At 32.9% G+C, this 22,183-nt stretch overlaps 1 protein-coding gene across 1 annotated transcript in view; it reads right to left on the bottom strand.

Moving 5' to 3' along the window:
- The window catches only part of LOC124535888, a 120,992-nt gene extending 109,033 nt beyond the window's left edge, over window positions 1-11,959 (bottom strand). The window contains exon 1 of the mRNA XM_047112288.1: window positions 11,382-11,959. Coding sequence (XP_046968244.1) covers window positions 11,382-11,959 — 578 coding nt within the window. The remainder of the gene's footprint in view (window positions 1-11,381) is intronic.
- Between the last annotated feature and the right edge of the window lie 10,224 nt (window positions 11,960-22,183).

Genomic DNA, 22,183 nt, shown 5'->3' with positions numbered 1-22,183 from the left:
GTTAGTATGTTCCTAGTGCCTGTAGTTTCACTGGCTCACTCACCATTCAAATCGGAATACAACAATACTGAACTCTGATGAGTGAGTGGTATCTAACCAGACTGGCTTTCACAAAGCCCTACCGCCAAGAATTTTTTTAGTAAAGCAATTATAGATTTATCAAGTAATGTTATTTTAAGATAATTGTATGGAAATGGATGACGTCATTAATTTAAATTAATATTTTGATGTATTATCGCTTGACCGATTTAATCGAAGCGGTTGTCCTGTCGATATGTCGAATTTATGCGCGCCTATTCTATTAAGAGCTTAACCGCATTGTCAATATTTCGTTAAAGCGTCGAAATTTTCACATGTTAAAGGAAACTTTGACAGTATTGGGAAATGGTGCGCCGCGTTTCCATTTTACCTCGTTAAATATTATAGGAACTTTACGGTTAAGTCTTAAGTGTAGTAATTATATGCTTTGTTTAGGCGAAGAAGTCATAAAAATATAGGTACTTTTTTAAATTATTTTTTTTATGGTTAATAGAAAAAAATATATCTAAGTTATATAAATATAATATAAATATTGGACAACATCACATACATTACTCTGATCAAAATGTAGCTGAAGCACTTGGAAAATCAGATGAAAAATCTGAAGGAACGACGACGGGACCACAAGTACCCAGAACCAAGACAACAAAGAAAATTAATGTTTTTTTCTACATCGACTCGGTCGGATATCGAATCTTGGAGTGGTATCCCCATGAAAACCGTTGTACGCACTACTCGACCACGGAGGTCGTTATAATACATACTATACAGTCCAAATGTTAAGATTAATACGGTATTTATTTTCAGACATTTTTAACTTTGCCGTTTCGTAAATTCATATCGTTTGTAAGCAATATATTGGTCGAAAAAGCATCTTATTCGATAAAAGATTTTATAGATGATAAAAAGCGTGGAGTTAATACCTGTTGACTTCCAAGCAGGATATATTAATTTAAATAATTGTATTAAACTAACATGACTTTGTATTTTTTAAATGTTATAAAAGAGTAACTACTGAGTTTCTTGCCGGTTCTTCTCGGTAGAATCTACTCTCCGAACTGGTGGTAGCTTCACTTAATTGTAAAATGACGATTCAAAAGTGCTTGTAAAATACTACTTGAATAAAGTTTATTTTGATTTGATTTAATTTGAATAAAATTGGAAATAAATGGCTTAGTTTTATTGCGGCATCACATCTACCAAAAAGCAAAAGAAAGCTTTGTTATTTAAATTATGTTTCAAGTTACACAGTCCCTGATGAGAACGGTCGAGAAGGGAAATATTAGTCAGGAGGGAATCATCATTATCTCATTATCAAATTCATATTTCGGACATGGAATAATTAATTTAACTTAGAAGGTATATTTTGTGTCTATATCTGTTATACAATTCATATATTGTTAGCTTTTTTTAAAATATAAATAGTCACTTACATTATGCAAATATCGTATCAAGGAGAATACGAAAGATGTTTAGTAAGATTTAGGCATCAGACATTCCTGTAATTGCTAATGAGCCAGCCTTATTGTCTAAGACGCTATGTCCCTTGTGACTGAACCTACACTGGCTCATTCACCCTTTAACGCAGAGCATAAGAATAATATATAAGAATATTTTTTGTATATTATAAATTTAATTTAATTTAATATGTATGCATTTTAGATATCAGGTACTGTAAATTATTTTATTTTAGTTATTTAAATATATTAATATTACACTGTATTTATTTATTATATCTATATCTGCTTTTGTACACCCCTACGTCTTTCTGTATCTGTTTTCCTCTACCTTAAGGTTGCCTGGAAGAGATCGCTGTGTTAGCGATAAGACCGCCTCTTGTACATCTTTCCAAATCGTGTCTATGTGTTTTATTTACTGGTGTACAATAAAGAGTATTTTCATTTGTTTTGAATAATATATGTTTGCTGTTTAGCGGTAAAATATCTGATGAGAGAATTGTATCTAAGTCATCCCAGATATCCTTGTACAAGGCTTTATCACCAACAAAAATTATTTGAAATAAGTTAAATCATTATATCGCAATAGTGCATTTAGTTTCATTCATATATTTTCTTTTTTTTTTTCATGAAAACCAAACAGAAAATACAAAGCATAATTCTTTTCAGGTATATTGTATACCTGAAAATAAATTTACTTTTTATATCCGTATTAATCACTGCGGCTGTCACCAAACCGTATATCAACACACCATACACACATACATATGCATATGTGTGCGGAAAATCGGCTTGGCGTCCATCAATAGATGACCATTAAGCTTTGTGATGTGGCTTCCAACCATTTATGTGGTGTTCACTCTAGTTAATTAGTTACGAGTTCGGCTGAATGCATTCAATTCTAGATTACACACATAGTGGCTTTGACCGTAGTCATTACGGGACAAGTTACACAAATAACCAGCGTGAATAGGCCAGCGCCATTTAAATTGGAGGTGATCTTTTAAGACTCGCTGAATAAAGGTTATTAGCGCTCGAGAGCGTTTTATTGGTACTTTTCAGTTATTTTTAACAAAAATTCATATTTTATTTACGAAGCTTTCTTTTTATTTATATAATATATGTCGGCGCGAAACCATGGATTTAAAATAGGCTTGTATGTATCGTGGAGGTACCATGCCTCGTAATAATTATTCCTTTACAGAAAAGGGGAAGGAGCGATGCAGAGCACGCATCGCGCGTCAGAATGGCCGTGTCGGCGCGAAACCACGAATTTAAGAAAAACACGTCTCCAGAAATGATTATTTTTATTCATTGTAAAATTATTAATTTACCTCCGAAGATGGATAAAGATCGAAACCCTGACACTCGTGACGTCAGAATAGCTGACTGTTTTTTAAAAAACGGACTCGGACATGCTACTCCGTTATATACGTTATTTTATTAAAACAGCATTTAGATAACACTTAATAAATGTCCCATTGTTAGACAACGTTCTCCTATTACAGTTAGAAAAAGGTTCAAATCAAATTTTATATAAATTTGTTACGGATTTCTCTCGATCCAAACGCGTAATGAATTATAATCATGCCTATCTATATTTGATCCCATGATGAGAACCACAAGAAATTGAATCTTTTTTCCGGCAACACACCTGCTAACCAACAGCTGTCCAAAGGTAGTCACTTTCCGTCAGATAAGATTCCCGATCGTGTGCAAACTATGCCATAACACAAAAATCTTTACTCTTTCGTATTCTCGTTGAATAGATTTACAACTTATTCGCATATATAATTGTAATTAACTAACGTGACTGGTTTTTTAAATGCTGAAAAAGAGTAACTACTAAGGTTCTTTGGTGGTCGGTACAATTTACCTTCAGTGGTAGCTTCACTTAATCTATTTGTAAAATGACGGTTCAAAAGTGCTTTTAAAAGCCTAGTTGAAAAAAGCATATTTTGATTTTGTCTAAATGCAAATTCACTAAAATTAATTGCTCATAAATAATTACTCTCAATGAATTATTCTATTTTTAAACTTAAATGCAATAGCTCTTTATTATCTTTCATTGAAAAACAAAACAATGAAATGGAATGTCACTACGCTCAAAGGTTTTGACTGCCTGAAAATGCTTTATATCTAGAAAAACAATTGTTTGCGATAAATACATATATACACGCCTACATCAATTTTATTTGTTCTCCGATCTCCATTTGTTTGTTATCTACAAAGAGATAGATAAAACTCTGTTCCCATTGACTATTGCTCAATGCTCTTCAATACATTTTAGTCGCAGACAATCTAGGCATTATAGAACTGTCTATATAATATATCAATTGTCAGTAAAACGACCTCTATACATCGAACTATTTGTGAAACATGTAAGGCGTTTACATATGTCGACTAAATTATATTAATTTCAAATAATATTCTTAATTCTTTATTATTAGAAAATAATATATTATACATTGAACCAGTCGATTACATTTTAAGATTGAAATTATATGAAATTGAATCAACAAATAAAGTGATTACGTAGTTTTTTTCAATGTCTATTGCATAATATAATTTTAATATATGCCATATACGGCATCAAAGTAACAAGGAAAATTGACTTTCCAATACCACTCAAGGCTATATCCATATATTTTGTTTTCAAAGTAAACAATGACATAATATTTATTATACCAGCTGTTACCCGCGACTCCCTTCGAGTCATGTTTATTTAATCCATAAATCGTGTAATTTATTTTGATTTATCCTTATCCGGAGTAGGATACTTTCATTTCCAATGATTAATTTAATAATAACGATTGGTTAGGCTTAGTCGTAAAAGTTATGAACAGGCTGGGAAATAAATAAAAACTATCCGGGTTACATGAGACATTGATTACATACTTATGTAAGATCTTGTGTGTATATTCATGAAAGTTTATGTTTGAAGCCTTATCTCCTAAACAAATTCACCCGTAATGTTTTCTTTGCATATAAACATATTTGATGGCTCGCGGCTATTAAGCGGCTTAAATTGGTACTCAATCTATAATCCAAGTAAGTCTTGACGTATTATTTTGCTTTTATAATATTGAATATTTTATTTCATAAATTCGTGTTTTGCTAATATTTTAAAGCGTTTGTAAATTTTATAACTTGATAAAAATAAATGTAAATAAATTATATTATGACAGATTGAATTGTGGTTAATAAAGGTCTATTTAAGAGGTCTAGATGGATGAAAAGGTCACGACGGAGAGTCCGGAGATCCGAGCAAGCCCAATTTTATTTTTCAAGGGTTCATGTTAATGCCGTGTTTGGTGGTAAAGGAAAAGAGCGCGAGAAAATCTTTACCAGAATAAATCTCAGCTGTATTTATTATTATTTATTTTTTAAGGTACCCCGTCTCATTGTAATAGAATAGCATGATGGAAATGTTTTTTTTTTTCAATAGTAAAAGAGGTCTCATATACGACATTTGGGATTTACGAGCTGTTACATGTTTAATTATTAGGTGACAGCTAAAAAAAAAGTTGAGTATCAAACTTTTTAATTGGGAGGATTACTCGAACTTTCTAGTCCAAAGTCTACATATAAAATGCCGAGTTCAAAACGAATTCATTTTCAATTCCATTTAACATAGCTCGTGAAAAGTTAGTAGATATAATCTTGATCATTTTATTATCTATATACCGGAAAAACAGTAAAAGAATCGTACGACTATGACGCTAATAACAATGACTTTTACAGAATTTCATGTATGAATCAAATAACAAAAGAACCTTGCGATTTATTCAATTATTTCAATGTTTTCTACATTGGAATAATTGAATTAATCGTTACTGGATATGTTTACAAACCATTGTTCTTTTTGATGTTTTATTTTCTGCTCGTTACTCGTGCACCCAAGGATGAATTTGATTAATTATTTTTAATTGATTGACGGGACAGCCTATAAAAATAATGACGTCGAAAGCTGAAATTTGCGCTGTGATGGGGCTTTAATATTACCATATTCAAATTCTTGGAAACAATAACAAAATATACAAGCAAACTTGTATGTATACAAGTGTAATTAATTATTGTTAATCAAAGTATGAACTACCACTTCACTGGTTCGGTAAGAAATATTCTCACCTGTAAGTTACTGTCATAGGAATGTCACTAGAGATCTCACGATTCGTAATGATTCCTTTACTAAATGTTAATTTGTCATCTTCATATTCACTTTACCATCCTTTATTTTGCTATTTGATCCAGAATTGTAGCTGCTGAATTACGCCTCATTTATAAATTAATTTATAATGTAATGGGAACTGTTTGTTTTCCTATTAAGTTTTATGCGTTTTACGCTTTAATAGTTTCGAATGTTGAATTTCGTATTTCGATTGCCAAAAAGCTAAGAGAAAATGGAACAAATGTACCCTACCCGATTGAAACGTTAATTTTCATGTATTGTTGCATAAACCGTTCTATTGCTTTTTCAATTAACTATATATCATATAGTTTGTATTATCTTCCTGTTTTAATGTGAAGAAATAGTTCAAAAACACTACATTTTTATATATCTTCTGTATATGTGTATGTAACAGAATTTCTCCTATGCGAAGAATGTAGAAGTAGATTTTATTTATTGTGTGTATTTATGTAGGTTTTTGAGTAGCTAGATACGATTTGGTAGGTAGCGATGTATAAGTGAAAAAATCTTATGTCACCCGGACCAAATCCAGATAGGCCGCTAGTATTGTGCCCATATAAAAATATGTATAAAAATGCTGTTAATTCACCTTTATGTTAAACTTAGTAGAATTGATTCGTTTCTTCTACAGATTGTAGTAACTTATTTGTCAAAAAGCCAGAAGCAGATGAAGTTCAATTGAGGTTCGAAATAAGGTCTTCAATCTAAAACATACCATCGATGAATTAGGTCTCAAGAACAAAACGGCTATAAATAAATCCTCAAAGGAACCAGTTTTAAGAGTACCGCTCAAAGTGGAAACGGTTTTCCGTGAGGATCATGCAGCGCCAAGAATGCTTCCTATTAATCTTATGAAATTTAAACTTTGTATGCATATCAATAGTCATTATTATTTGCCCAGAGGACAAGGAATTAAAATTACAAGATTTCATCGAATATAGACTTTCTAGCTTATAGCTTTAAGACTATTTTACAATATAAAGGTAAAATTTAATTTGTTCCTTGTCATGCGATGATTAAATTCTTAGAACGTGAAGAGTGTCATATACCGAGACTGGCTTGTTGGTAAATAAATTATTAATATCGTATTATATAATCACCTAAACAGCATATACACAGACATCCCATTACACACACATTCAAATATATTAGGGTTCTTAAATATAATATGTCTTGTAATTCGTTTTGTTAAAAAAAATTTTTGTTAATATATTTTACCAACGTAACGAACGTTGACTAAAGAAAAAAAAATTACAGTTGTGATGTTATCGATCAAAAACATCTACATTTTTAAATAACGAATAAAATTTCAGTGAAATTTTTTAAAAATAAAATTGTTCTGTAAAGATTTTTTAAAAAGAGGTTTTATTTAAATGCTAACAAATGTGTTTGACCAACAAAGTTTTAACTCGACTGGTTGAGTACAGCTAGTCTTAAATCCATGTAAAATTAGAGATATTTAAAATAACGAGCGAAGATAAAAAAGGAAATTTGATTAAAAAAGTGTGTATATCTGTATTCAAATAAACCCGACTGCATCATTTAAAATAAGACGAATTGAGAATACATTCTTAATTTGAAGTTTAATAAAAGTTTCTAAAAGTAAAATAGTAGAAATTTAATTACAGTACAAGTTTGTTTATAAATAACCCTAATCTAGTTTTATTTAAAGTTTAAAGATAAAATCTTAGTCTTAGACGTACTTCATCTTCCTTTTCTAAGAAAAACAGTTCTGAAACATTAGTTATTTTCTTTTTAACCCCTCAAAGCAAAACTTCTTGCGTATCAAGGAATTTCGCCTTTAGTATCTGTGGACCTCATACCAAAGAGGTTTTTATGTATTTGCCATTGACTATATTTGCTTTGGCTAGGGGATAGTATTTGTAAAATTTCATAAGACGTGTATAATTATATTTTAACATTAGCGCAAATAACGAATTTGACTATAGCAATGTTTAATATTTTTTCTATGAAAAATATTATTTTCCTGTCGTGTAAAATTGAATTAAATCAAACAATTCCTGAATTGATATTCAATGACTGACTAGATTTCCAAGTCCAAGAACTCTTCTTGTCTATTGTTGATTAAACAGACTACAACATATACTTATTAAAAATAAATATGTTTTACTTTTTAATTTAAATTTCGATTCCATTCCACAATTCACTTCAACGACTTATAGTAAATCTATAAACTTAAAATTTCATATTAAACAGTAAGTACAGTGTATTGGACTTTTCCAATACCATCTTATCATGAAGAGGCTCTACAGACTAGATAAGAAAAGATAATGAAAAATTGAACTTCGAAGATATTGAAATAGAAGCTATATGTAATACTATTGTATAAATGCTATTATTATTTGTTACCAGTGTCATATATACGACCAGATATTGTCTGTTGTTTTGTATTTATATAAAATGACACATAAACATACAATGCATATATTTTATGCCGACCCACGGTTATCAGATCGAATTGATATATTAATTTATCTTCGAATGATAATATCATTCTTAATCATGATTAAACTTTTTTATGTTTGGTTATTACCAAACAATTCTGGTTATATTCAGTGAGTATTTTTATACTATAAATTTTACATTTCGTATGTTTAAATATGCACAGGGAGCAACATTAAACTGTATTTTCATTGCAACAAAATGTAAATACATTTAGACAAAACTTTTTCGGTCTCGAAACGTAACAAGGTAGTTAAAGTTGTCAGACCCTCACCGAGGGCGTCATTTTAAAATTCGTAAAAATATTCGTATTTTTACGAAGGTTGCAATGTCACAACCAACTTTGTCGTCTCTGCTAATTTCCTTTAAGATTAAAGATATTTTTCTTCTTATTTTTCATTAAAAATTTAACTTCTTTTTTAAGTAACGTCTAATTAGATATTTTTTAAATAATTGGTTGACTTTCTTGGTTATTGCTCCCATAAGGATGACCCCCTACATAAGGGTGAATTGTATAATAATTATAGCCTGTATCTAGGGTATCTAGGCTAACATATTTATGTCAGACTGGTCCTTAAGATTAACGAGTCCAACCATACTCTTCAGATTTATAAATAAAAATATAAATATTCATTAATTTGTTGGATTGCATTAGCAAATATTTTATATAAATCAGATATTCAAATAGTTTTCGTTTATTTTAAACTTATACATATTTCTACGATCACAATAATCGCACCTTCAAAGTTAAACCGTTACTAAACGAAATTATAAAATTTTACAGGAGAGCCAAAATAAGAAAAAAATCACTGTTTTTTCTCAATAAGTCTAAGTTAATTGTATTTAAGGACTTTTTATGAAGTTATTATTATAGATATGTGTTAACGCTATGGTATGTGATTTATAAAAAGTTGATATTTTTATGTTTAGTCTTATTTATTTTGATTTAAATAATTATAGTAACACTTTACTATTAATTATTTATTAATTTTAATATATTACTATATAAAATGCAGTTCAAATTATGTTACTATACAGAAAACTATTTAAATTTCAAAGATAATGATAATAATATTAAATATTTCAATTATACATCATTGAGTAGGCGTTTGTGATAATGTTATAATAATTAAGAAGTAAAAAACATACGAAATCAGCTATGTTTTATTAAAAACTAAAGAGATCCATACAATCATTTGGCTTAGTTATTTATTAATCAGTCTTAAGACACTTTGTACCTTTAAATCACAGCAAGTACATCAGCTTGACTAAGAAAAACAAAACTACCAATAAAACTACCAAAACGTAAAAATATAATTAAACATAGTTAACAATCTCAGCATCATTTCCCTAACTCGAAAGGTACTCGAGGTTAACGAAAGTCTTGTTCACATAAATCACGTCATAAATTCACATAATAATAAAAATATTGAGGCAAATCTATTGCCATAATAAAAGCGTAATAAAAAATCAACAAAATCTTAAAAATATTCTCAAAATCAATACAACATTAAAACAAGATATTATTATAATAAGACAATGCGTAATTCTGCGGAATTATATTACTGCCAATTAAACTCTTTAGATCGCTGTTTTTCCTGTCACTTAATTTTAATCTCGACTGATGTAAAGGCTTCAACTGGTAATTTTGAAGATTTTGGGTAGTACGTGTTCGCGACGCACGATTATTATGGAATTGTATTTCTTTGAAATCTGTATCTAAGTAGGAAGTTTTATAATAAATGCCAATGTGGTTAAAATCTTCACTTTTTTCAAATTTAATAACTTTAATATCAGTCAATCTAACACTTTCGCCTAGTGTATTTTTGGAAAATTGTCCACCGCATGCCTCTGTGATATTTTTGATATCAAAAAAGTCTAAATAGCACATTTCGGTAACATTGTAGGGATTACCTTTCTTTCGTGCTGTTCTGATTATGGTAACGTATTGATCGGGTGTGTAAACAGGACCAGACCGTAAGCACTTTTTGATGGCTTTCTCTATCACAGAGTGTACAGAATCGTTCTCATTTTGTGTATGTCCACTAATTAAATATTTGTGGGTAATAGACTTAATATTAAGGACAGATAAGGCATACACGTACAAAGAAAACATAAACTTATTCTTCTGCTGACCGCAGCAATTATCGGAATAGAATGTGATTTGTAAATTATTGTCATTTATTTCTGACGCTCTCTTTGTCAAATATCTCCAAACACACGTTGCTATTTCGTTAGCCCCTCTTAATGCTTCGACCTCACTCCAAACAAAACAATCACAGTAGTCTTTTGCTAATTCGCTGACAGTAAAATTACAAACATTGAGCTTACACTTGTAATATAAAGTAGATATATCACCTTTCGGAAGTGGCAGCACTGCCTGGAGGTCATAACAGGCAACTATGAAGTTTTCCTGAACCATTGCTTTGTCATTTGACTTTTCTTGGCGACATAATTCTTTTTCAAGCAGATGTTGATCGTATCTGTTTTGTAGTTCTGTTTTATCAACAGCGTTTTTAAAGGAAATGCATAGTTCGCACTGGTCTTTTTTAGGGATGAAAAAGCCTATGTTGTAATCTTCATTAAATACTTTTCTAAATGTATGTATTTTAGCAACTTCAACACCATTATCCAAGCATTTTGTTTCGTAGTCGGTATAAATATCAGTAAGGTTTCTACCTCCATCAATATATTCACGAGTAGTTTGCTGCCTTAAGTAATGTGATTCTATTCTCGGGATTGAGTCTATATGGTTTTTTATTCCTTGAATGACATCTAAGCTTACTTTCTTTTGTTTCCCATGTTTACCTCTTTTTTCTTCTTCCACTATTCCCAATTGATTCTTTTTTGCTATTACAGTTGCAATAGGTCGGTTATTAATATTCAACGTATTCTTAAAGAAAATTTTACATACACGACGCTTATCATTGTTAATTTCGAATGAAAATGAATGTTTGGGTCCTCTGTTGTTAGTATGAACTTTATATTGATATTTTGGTTTAATGACATTAATGCATTTTGAAATATAATTCCGTTGCTTAGATAAATCTCCCAATTTCCAATAATTGTCGAAAATCATTTCTCTGTCTTCCTGTTTGATTATTTCACTACATTTAAGTCGACATTTTACTCCACATGGCGGTCCCATCTGCTTTTGTGGCATGACCTTTTTTAGCTTAGACACAGAAGTATATTGTTGACCCATATTACGAAGTCTTTGAGCATTTTGCCTTATGGATAAATTTTTGTATCCTTTACGTTTTCGTTTGTTCGAAATTTGGTTTTCTTCTGGTTCTGGTTGACCCAAACTGCTCGAAATTGGGATTTCCTCTGGTTCTGGTTGACCTAGATTGTGTAAAGTTTGGTTTTCTTCTGGTAAACCCAAATTATCTTCTTCAACTAGCTGCTCGGAACTACTATGCATAGGAGTTGGACTAAATATTACACCTCTAGGTGGAGTTGGTGGTTTGTAATCAGGATCACAATCAGTTTCATCAGGCGAAAAGTCCTTACCAGATTCGGACGCACTAGATGATGATGAACTCGAACTCGTTGATGATGAACTTGAAGAAGATTCTGAGCTAGTAGAATCAGTTCTCGCTCTACTGCTAGGACTAGGATGGACATAAGAATCTGCTTCAATAGTTTGGCTAACCGACTGAGGTAGTATTTGTTCTTCTTGCAATATGGAGGGAGACCTATTCAGAGTGTCTGCAGTTGTCGCATGTTGTGTAAAATTATAGTCTAGCTGGTCCATGGATATTTGCTGGGGTTCTTCGCTACGCGAGGAATCTTTTTGAGCTTCCATAGCTTCCTTAATGCGAGACAAACGAGGGTTTCGTAAATACGACATGACCTGTAGCAAAAACTTTGTATTATTCGCATATAAAACTAATAATAGACATTTTAAGTCAAATTAATTTAGTCCAATTTTGTAACTTTGTAAACCTAAATTATTATTTTTTATGGAAAAGTGATACTAAAACAAATGTATATGTTTAATATTAACCGTTTCCTAAATTATGAAATAAATAATAAAACGTAAATTAAGTTTAAATAAAATGTAATATTTTACTTCTAAAATTTGAATACAAATGAACGTTACTTTGAAAAAAAAACTGTGACTAACATAATTGTTTCACTATTGTAACTACGCAAATCATAAAATTTACTCCTTGCTTATTGAAAAACTGTAATTAACAAAATAGCCACTATTAAGTAATAAATATTATTAGATAAATATCTAAAAATATAAAGGCAAACTGTAACTATACAAACTGTAACCTTTTACCGGTAAAATGTAATAATTAATTGCATAATTTCTTTAAACGAAAACTGTGTTTAAACAAATTGAAACACCTTACTCATTAAAAAAAACTACAAAACTTACCTTTTTGTGATGAACAGCCGTTACTATCCTAATAATCACACTATGAATTTAAACTTTGGTCATTACTCCGCAACAAACACGTTCTTACTGGTATAGACACATTATTGTATTTAGTGAGCCGATCATAGTTTGGTTTGGTAACGTTATGATTTAACGCTAGATGGCGGTAGAGTCAATTTTTCGTGAAATGGTCACGTTCATCTTGTAGCTTACGTGAAATTGAGTAAGATGGCGTTGATAACTCATTCTTGAAATTTTTTTGTTTAGTAACGGTTTAACTTTAAAGGTGCGGACATGTTAATCTGAAATGATGACAGCAGAATCTTCTGCACGGGTTCGTATGTTAAACCAAATTTATACAAATTATTAAATGATATATGTAGTTATATAACAAATAAACTTCAAGTAAATCAATGTAATCATAAAAAAGTTTTGATACAATAACTAACTAGTGACAAAGGTATAGGTTTATTAATAATATGATATCAATATGTGTCCGCAACGTACTTTTGCCAACAATATTAGGGTTACAAGCGTAATTAATTTCCGTCATGTTTCTGGTAACCCTGACAAATGCAGGCGTATTATTCGAAGCCCATACCATCTTAAACATAATATTGCGTAGCCTTCGTAAAAATGTAACAATAATGTATTTGGTCCCTTTGATGTACGGTGCGTCTATCCGTCCGTGCGGGTCGTTCAAACTTGTCTCACCGTGAAATCGCAACAGGTCACTGCGCTCGTGCACTCATTATGTACGTAGACTTGGATTTTTATTAAAATCTCGGGTGAAATTGAGTTTTTAAACTATTTTCGTATATTCGAGCAAATGTTAATTTTGCTTAATGAAGGTTCGCTATGATTCTTAATCTTGCATATTAAACTTAACTTTATTCAATTCATTGTAATATAACCCATACTGCGAGGTTGAAAAATGAAAGTGTCAAGCAACTATAGGAATCCCTTGAGGGAGTATACTGGTAAAGTAAACGGCATGACGTAAACCTATATCTCTTCTCTTTACTACTGTGTGTGTGAAGTGCGTATACTATAAATTTCTTGCTTCTCCATGTGATTGAATCGCGCACTATTAACGTAAGTTTATATTATTATTGTTTGTTTTATTTCATATTTATTTAATTGGTGGATCCTTATACCATTTCTATGTCATCATATGTTTTATTATTGAAAGCATTTTATTACTTAATGTAATGTAATAATATACCTCGAGAAAGAATTAAATTCATGAGGCAATATACAATATACATATTTAAATGCAATGTATTTTGTAAAATTAAGAAGATAATTTGTTCCGAGCAAACGTATTTAAATGTGTATACTTTGAAGAGCATGATTTCCTTATATAATTATGCGCAAATGAACGCCCTTTATATAATGATCATTGACCCAGTTTATAAAGAGAGACGTAATGTATGTACCTTTTATAAATATTAGCGACAGAAATAGATGACATAATATAAAAAAGTTATTATAAATAGTAATATTTGGCATTAAATTGAAATCGTGTGAAGCTATCGTCGATGACAATATTATAGATCTGAACAAGCATACTCAATTACTGTAAAAATATTAAAAGTAATCTGTAATTGCCATTATTAGTTCTTCTCCATCTCTCACTGAGAAGTCTTCTTAAGAAGGTTTTGAGCTTATTCTACGATGCGGTTCCAATGCGGTTTAATTAATACACATGTGGTATTCGACGTACTCCTCCGCCTTTTTCTTTACGATGTTTTCTTTCTCCATATATAGATATCGTGTTTATATATAAACGAAATACCATTCACTAATTAATCTAGAAATCTCAGAAACTAAAAAACCTACAAACTTGAAAATTGACAGGTAGGTTCCTTATGCCGTGTAGAAAGTTCTATATTTTTGAAATATATGTACATTTATTCATATTAAGTATCATAAGATTTAAACTTGCTATTTACTTGTATATGGTATATCAAGCCGAAAATACCGATTTCCATGATGATTAGCTGTTAAATTGAAATCACGAATTATGCTAGCAGGAAATTTAATATAAACTATCTCAGTGGTTGTACGAATGTGGTATTTTAATTGGAACACGAATATGATGAGCATTCAGTTAATATTTGTTCGTGGAATTATACATCTGTTACGTTATAATAATTAACCTTCTACGTTTTGACGGTATTTAAAATGATTCGCTTTAACAGTCCATTTAATACTACGAAATTTAATATATTGAAGCCTCAAAGGTACTCTTAAGTCCTCTCGAAAATAAAAAGATTTTAATGGAAATCATTTGTTATTGAAAACAGAGGACTTTACGAACTTTATAAATATTTAATTAGTAGGTTGATAGTGTGGGTTTGTAGCTCTTAAGCCCAATTAGCGACTTCTAAATAAGCCAGTAGGTGAGATACTTAAAAAAAAAAAAACCTACACAAGTTTTTTTTTATGGAATAGGTTGGTGGACGAGCATATGGGCCACCAGATGGTAAGTGGTCACCATCACCCATAGACAATGACGCTGTAAGAAATATTAACTATTCCTTACACAATGCGAAACCAACCTTGGGAATTAAGATGCCATGTCCCTTGTGCCTGTAGTTACACTGGCTCACTCACCCTTCACAACACAACAATACTGCGTACTGTTGTTTAGCGGTAGAATATCTGATGAGTGGGTGGTACCTAATCAGGTGGGCTTGTACAAACCCTTACCACCAAGTGAAAGTTAAAATAGTTAAATAATACATGTTATATAAGTAAGCTTTTAATCAGTTATACAACAAACGATAAACACCTTTGATCATCAATTCACAAGTTTTTGATGCTAATTAAAAAGTATGAAGTGAAATTACGGCCTCAAGGTAATTCACTTAAACGATGAGATAGAAAGAGAAAGAAAGAGATAGAAGAAGAGAGAGCACTTGCCCAAGGGGTCGGAATTAAACCGACTACGTTCATAAAGCTGGGTGGCCCGCACAACGTCGAGATAGGAAATTTTAGCCCATTGGAAAATATAAAGTAATTATGTTTTCATTAAACTTTCATTTCAATAATCTTTTAAATAGAAGTGCTTTAAATATCTAAAGAACATATTTATATGTATTCGATTCGGCAACTTAAGAATTTTCAGTCTGACAATATGTCTTTATTTTTGGTAATCTACGTGGGCTATTCAAAGATCCTTTTACGGTGAAGGTATGACAAATATTCAGAATCGTGATCCATAAATATTTGGTCTCGATAGCGCCGTCGACTGTGAACAGATTGCTTACATAAAATATCAATCAATATCACTCGATGATTAGAAAATCTGAATGCTATTATGACCATATTTCAATATCGAAGATATTATTTAAATGTTTTGTGGAAATTTTTATTCTAATTCTTGCGGAAATCTTAATAATATGTATATCCATTTTCCAGAGTATTACTAATGAGTTGAATGAGAGTGAAATTGTATTTCAAATATTCAAGTTGTACTCAAATTTGACCTTGAAATTAACTGTCATAACTCACGAAGAAGATTCACTTATAAAAAATTACAAGCTGTATTTAATATAAATTTTGTGCCGCACCCATAAATACCAACAATATAATATGGCTACCTACATTATTAACTGTCACCACTCTGCTTGTCAGATTCGCTCTCAGAGTAACCCAGTGACATTAAAGTAATGAGCTTTCGGCCCTTCCTTTCAGTTTGTCCCTTGCTGTACCGTTTTAAATTAAAAATATGTTAAGGACATTCTATTAAGGTAACTCTCTAGATATGAAACTTTTTTTATTGCGTAATTAAGAAATATTAATTATAATTTTACTGGCTTACTACTACTTACTAATATTTATATTTTAGAGTCGAGGTGGCCCAATGGTTAGAACGCGTGCATCTTAACCGATGATTGCGGGTTCAAACCCAGGCAAGCACCGCTGATTCATGTGCTTAATTTGTCTTTATAATTCATCTCGTGCTCAGTGGTGAAGGAAAACGTCGTATGGAAACCTGCATGTGACAAATTTCATAGAAGTTCTGCCACATGCGTATTCCACCAACCCGCAGTGGAACAGCATGGTGGAATATGTTCCAAACCTTCTCCTCAAAGGGAGAGGAGGCCTTGAGCCCAGCAGTGGGAATTTAAAGGCTGTTGTTGTTGTTGTTATTTTTACTGCCTATTATTGGTATGGTGAAATATAGATGTGTTAGTTTTCGCCTACGACTACACCCACGTGCGTGAGGGTAGGATTTAGTGCTCTATCCTTATCTGTACAGGATAACATGTATGTAGATTTTAATGTATAACAAATAAACTTGCTTTCACGTTAAAATATACTATTATTTAGTATAAAGCAATAAGCATTTTTTAATACTGCAAATTTATATAGCACAATAGACCTTATGACTTACAAGCGATTTCTACCAGACAACCATTGTGTTAAGACCTTTGAGAATTGAGATCTGGTTGGGTGCTATATTCTCCAGCCCGTAATACTGGAATACAAAAGCGATAATAGATTTTAAGCCAATGACTTCTGTCTGTTCTCTGAAATAGAATTCTAAATAAGATTTCCATCGATACCCACGAGTCATGATGTTCGAATTTAAGTTTGAATTCTGTATTTGCTTTTAAAATTGCTTGATTGCTCGTGTAATTTAAATATTACGAGTTGAATGAACAAATGAATGAATGAATCATATTCATGCTCAAATCATCGTCATTTTAGGAGATCGTCTATTGTAGTCGGGGTAAGGAAAGGGTCTGATGACCTTAAGATCTATTTTCGTGTGGTCACTATGAGCGATAATCTGCTTTACCGATCGATAATGACATATTGCGTCGCAATGATTTGATGTTTAGATTCAAAAGGTACTAAGAGTTTAAGACTGGATAAAGGATTTAATTTGAAAACTGACGAAGGTTTTATTACTCTGACTGTACATCACATGTGTAATATTTTTTTATATATTATATTTTATATTTTTTATATAATGTATATTCAGAAAGAAAAGTGATTTATTAAGACATGCCCTTCTTATTAAAACTAAACTATTCGAATGAATTTATTGAACTCAACACAACTCATCATCATTATTAATAATAGAAGTTATTTCTTTATACATATAAAAACGTATTGACAACGTTCTCTATTAATAACGTTGCCTTAAAATAGCTCATTATTTCAGACAGATATTCGATTCTAAACTGTATACTGTTAGTGATAACCAAGATTAGTTTACGTTGCCACTGGTATCCCGTTAACGACCGACCCTAACAAGCGCGAAAATGATACCAGGGGACGTTTTCATTACATCGCCGCAAGACTTTTACGACATGTCACATTAACAACTACTAGCTTTCAATTCACAGTATTTTTTCATGTTTTATGGGAGGTTTTTGATGTAATTCGTTGGTACCTGAGACTAACTTTTAAAGATCGAATTTTAATGCATCTCGAAATTAAATGTTATAGTGAAATTTAATCTCTTAGACTGGCAATGAGTTGCAAGCGAGTTCTAAGATTGATTGTCGGGTATTATTCACAAAATACCTTTGTTAATTATGTGTTATTCTGCGTGAGCTATGTTATTCAGTAGTTTTTAAGAGAAAGAGTAACAAATGTAAAAACATACAAACTTATCACATGTAATAATTTCGGTAAAGATGTTCACTGATAATTAGAATTAGGCTAGATAATTTTCGATGATTGAATCTTTATTCTATTAAAATAGACCACAAAATGGGCCCGGCGTTAAATATATATCTAGAAGATTCCATTATCCATACAACTGGCTAGAGAGGCTAGCAGCCTTCGTTTCCATCTCTGCACAGGGACGGTGAGTCATTGGCCCATACCGCGAAAGAGAAAGCTGATCTTTTAGGCTTCGCGTGGAACTCGACTCTGGATGACCAAGGAAAGTCTCCACCGACAATTCCGCGGTGTTCCACGATGCCGGAGGTTAAATTCCGGCAAAGTGCAGTTCGCAAAGCACTTTTTTCCTTGGATATTCATAAGTCGAGTGGACCTTATGGCATCCCTCCAATCGTGCTACGGACATGTGCTCCCGAGTTGGCACTGGTCTTAACGCGTCTTTTCCGGCAATCCTACACATTAGGCGTCGTCCCGAACTGTTGGAAGACAGCTTTGGTGCACCCGATCCCTAAAAAAGGCAACTGCGGTATCTTGAGGAGAACCAGCTGATTAGCGACCGCCAGTACGGTTTCCGTCGGGGTCGGTCGGCCGGTGATCTTCTAGTTTACCTTACTCATAGATGGGCTGAAGCAGTTGAGAGCAAGGGGGAGGCATTAGCAGCCAGCTTGGACATAGCGAAGGCCTTCGATCGCGTCTGGCACAAAGCGCTTCTTTCGAAGCTAACTTCCTATGGGCTTCCCGGGAAATTATGCAATTGGATTACTAGCTTTTTGGCAGATCGGAGCATCAAGGTCGTTGTCGACGGTGCATGCTCCGACTTAAAATTCGTCAATGCTGGTGTTCCACAGGGCTGCGTTCTATCACCCTCTCTGTTTCTTCTGCATATCAATGATTTGTTGCAAATCGGGAACATTCACTGCTATGCAGACGACAGTACCGTTGACACCTTATACACCGGCCGCGCTAATATTTCTCGGGAAAACGTCGAAGAGAACCGGAACAAACTTGTGTCTGAAATCGAATCTTCGTTAAACGAAGTCTCGAATTGGGGTCGATTTCTAAATCTAGTCCATTTCAACCCCAAAAAGACGCAAGTTTGCGCGTTAACCGCTAAAAAAACACCATTTGTCGTATCTCCACAATTTGAGAACATTCCGATAGCCGCTACAGGTAGTATCGGAATACTTGGCGTTGATATTTCGAGCCTCGTTCAGTTCCGCGGTCAATTGGAAGGCAAAGCCAAATTGGCTTCAAAAAAGCTGGGTGTGCTTAGCAAGGCGAGACAGTATTTCACGCCGGCCCATCGCCTAAAACTTTACAAGGCGCAAATTCGGCCTCACATGGAGTACTGCTCTCACCTCTGGGCGGGTGCTCCCCAGTACCAGCTCCTTCCATTTGACCGCATTCAACGTAGAGCGGTCCGAGTTATTGACGATCAAGCCATTTACGATCTCCTTGATCCTTTGGCTTTGGGTAGAGATGTTGGATCACTCTGCATCTTCTACCGAATTTTTCACGGGGAATGTTCCGAGGAATTGTTCGGATTAATCCCGGCTGCTGAATTTCACCTTCGGACATCTCGCCAAAATTCTAAGTTTCACCCGCACCACCTTGATGTCCGAAAATCCACAACAGCGCGATTTCTCAGACATTTTCTGCCTCGTACAACTACTTTGTGGAACCAGCTTTCGCCGGCGGTTTTTCCGAACCGATACGACATGGGAACCTTCAAGAAAAGAGCGTACTCCTTTCTTAAAGGCCGGCAACGCACCTGCAAGCCCCCTGGTGTTGCAGATGTCCATGGGCGGTCAGCGGTAGTCACTTTCCATCAGGTGAGCCTCCTGCTCTTTGCCACCTATGCCATAAAAAAAAATAGAACAACTAAATCAAAAGCGCGCGAAACCGCCATTAATTTTTCTTTTAAGGTAGATATTGACGCGACTTATAATTTGTTTAAAGTGTTCATTATGTATATTTTGACCTTGTAAGCTCGGCTGTGTGAGTAGTTTCCTTCAATATGTATGATTTGGTGATTTAAATGTGTAAAGATTAATTCGAAATTCGAACTAAGAACATTTTATCGAAATAGTTCTATTGATTCTTAACTCTATAGCAGTGCTACTTATATGTGCTGCCAAAGATGTTTAAAGTCGAATCTATGGCGTATAATGTATAAATATTGTAAAACTATTAACTTAAGTCCCTTTCCAGTAATGTATGCGACGAATAAAATCAGTCATTCTGAAGAAAATAGGATCTTGATGAAGAAGAAAGCATTTTTGCTTTAAAACAACTTTGAATTTTATGCCAATGCAAAGTTTTTAAAGAATTTTCGAGAAAATATTTTAAAAGGCTTTCAGAACAAAGTAACTATTGTTTGGAAATGCGAACGGAAAAAAAATCCCTAGTTTTCCGAAGGTCGAACTGCAGTATTGTCGCAGATTTAAAATTCAAATTTTTTTTTTCATTTCATTGTCAAAATATCCACTCGTATTATAGTTCTTGCCACATGTAACTTCAGCATTATTACCGACATATTATCGCAGTCTTGGGATCATATTATTATATTATAATCATGCTAGTGGTCCGTCCCGGCTTCGCATGAGTGGCTTCCTTTTATATATTTTTGTTGCTTCTTTCCGACACGTTTAACAATTGTCGTTGTATTTCAACTTATTTACACAAAAACCTTATTAAACCTAATGTCTATTAGTTGAAACCGCATGAAAATCCGTTCAGTCGTTTTGGTCTTTATCGCGAACATACAGACAGATAGACATGGTCAGGGGACTTTGTTTTATAATATGTAGTGATTAGCGTATATTCATTGAATATAACGATTAAACTTCCGAAAACTGAAAACCATATTCCGAGCTGAAACTTAGCTTAGTTACATTTTAATATTATAAGACGTCTTTCCAAAAGATTTTTTTGCGTCTTTAAATATCATACTATAAATAAAATATGAGACAACGTCATGTACATTATTTTGATCCCAATGTAAGTAGCCAAAGCACTTGTGTTAGGAAAAATCGGAAGTAACGACGATACCACAAACACCCAGACCCAAGACAACATGAAAAACTAATGATAATCTTCATCGACTTGGCCGGGAATTGAACCCGGAACCTCGGAGTAGAATACCCGTGAAAACCGATGTACACTTGACTACGGAGGTCGCCAGATACTACTTGATACGAGATACTATTCTGATATGTTTTTCTTGCACGTTGAACTATACTTTATATATTATATTGTTTGGCTACTCTTCGTAATTCAGCTTCAAGAAGGTAGGGGTAACAGGGGTCTTGGGGGAAGGTCGTTCTCCTAATATATAATAATATAGAATATTGATTTTTATAATATGCTAAGTCATAATGGTGGATGTCCGCTTTGGTTGTGTTACGAGAAATTTTCTTTCCTAGTAATTACGTGAAAAATCGAATTAAGTGCAGTAACTATGACCAACGATGCTGTGATATTGCGATATTGAGGGCATGCGCGAAGAATGAGAGATGAACATTCTGACCATTAATATAAGGAAGTATTTTATAAACTTTGTGGCAATTGAGACCAATGTTTCACTTAAATCTACCGATCGATCAACGTTACTAGTTCATCGAAGTCTTAAAGTTTACACATTAAAGAATTTCATTGATTTAGTACTTTTTCCTTTTAATTTTTGCTGCGCTCAGAATGTACTTTATTGAACTAAAATAATTGTTAATACCAAGTATACTGCACGTTTAAGTATCGAATCATTTTAATGATTGTATTAAAAAGTATTAAGTATTATTGACGACGAGTGTTCGAGTGGTGTGTACTGCGGTTTTCAAGGGTACGTACGCCACTCCGAGGTCCCGGGTTCGATTCCCGGCCGAGTCGATATAGATTATCATTAGTTTTCTATATTGTCTTGGGTCTGGGTGTTTGTGGTACCTTCGTTACTTCTGATATTCCATAACACAAGTGCTTTAGCCACTTACATTGGGA

The sequence above is a fragment of the Vanessa cardui genome, chromosome 15 (genome assembly GCF_905220365.1).
Source record: "Vanessa cardui chromosome 15, ilVanCard2.1, whole genome shotgun sequence".
Classification (NCBI taxonomy): domain Eukaryota; kingdom Metazoa; phylum Arthropoda; class Insecta; order Lepidoptera; family Nymphalidae; genus Vanessa; species Vanessa cardui.
The sequence above is the reverse complement of the archived record's forward strand: the minus strand, read 5'-3'. Positions and strand labels throughout refer to the sequence as shown.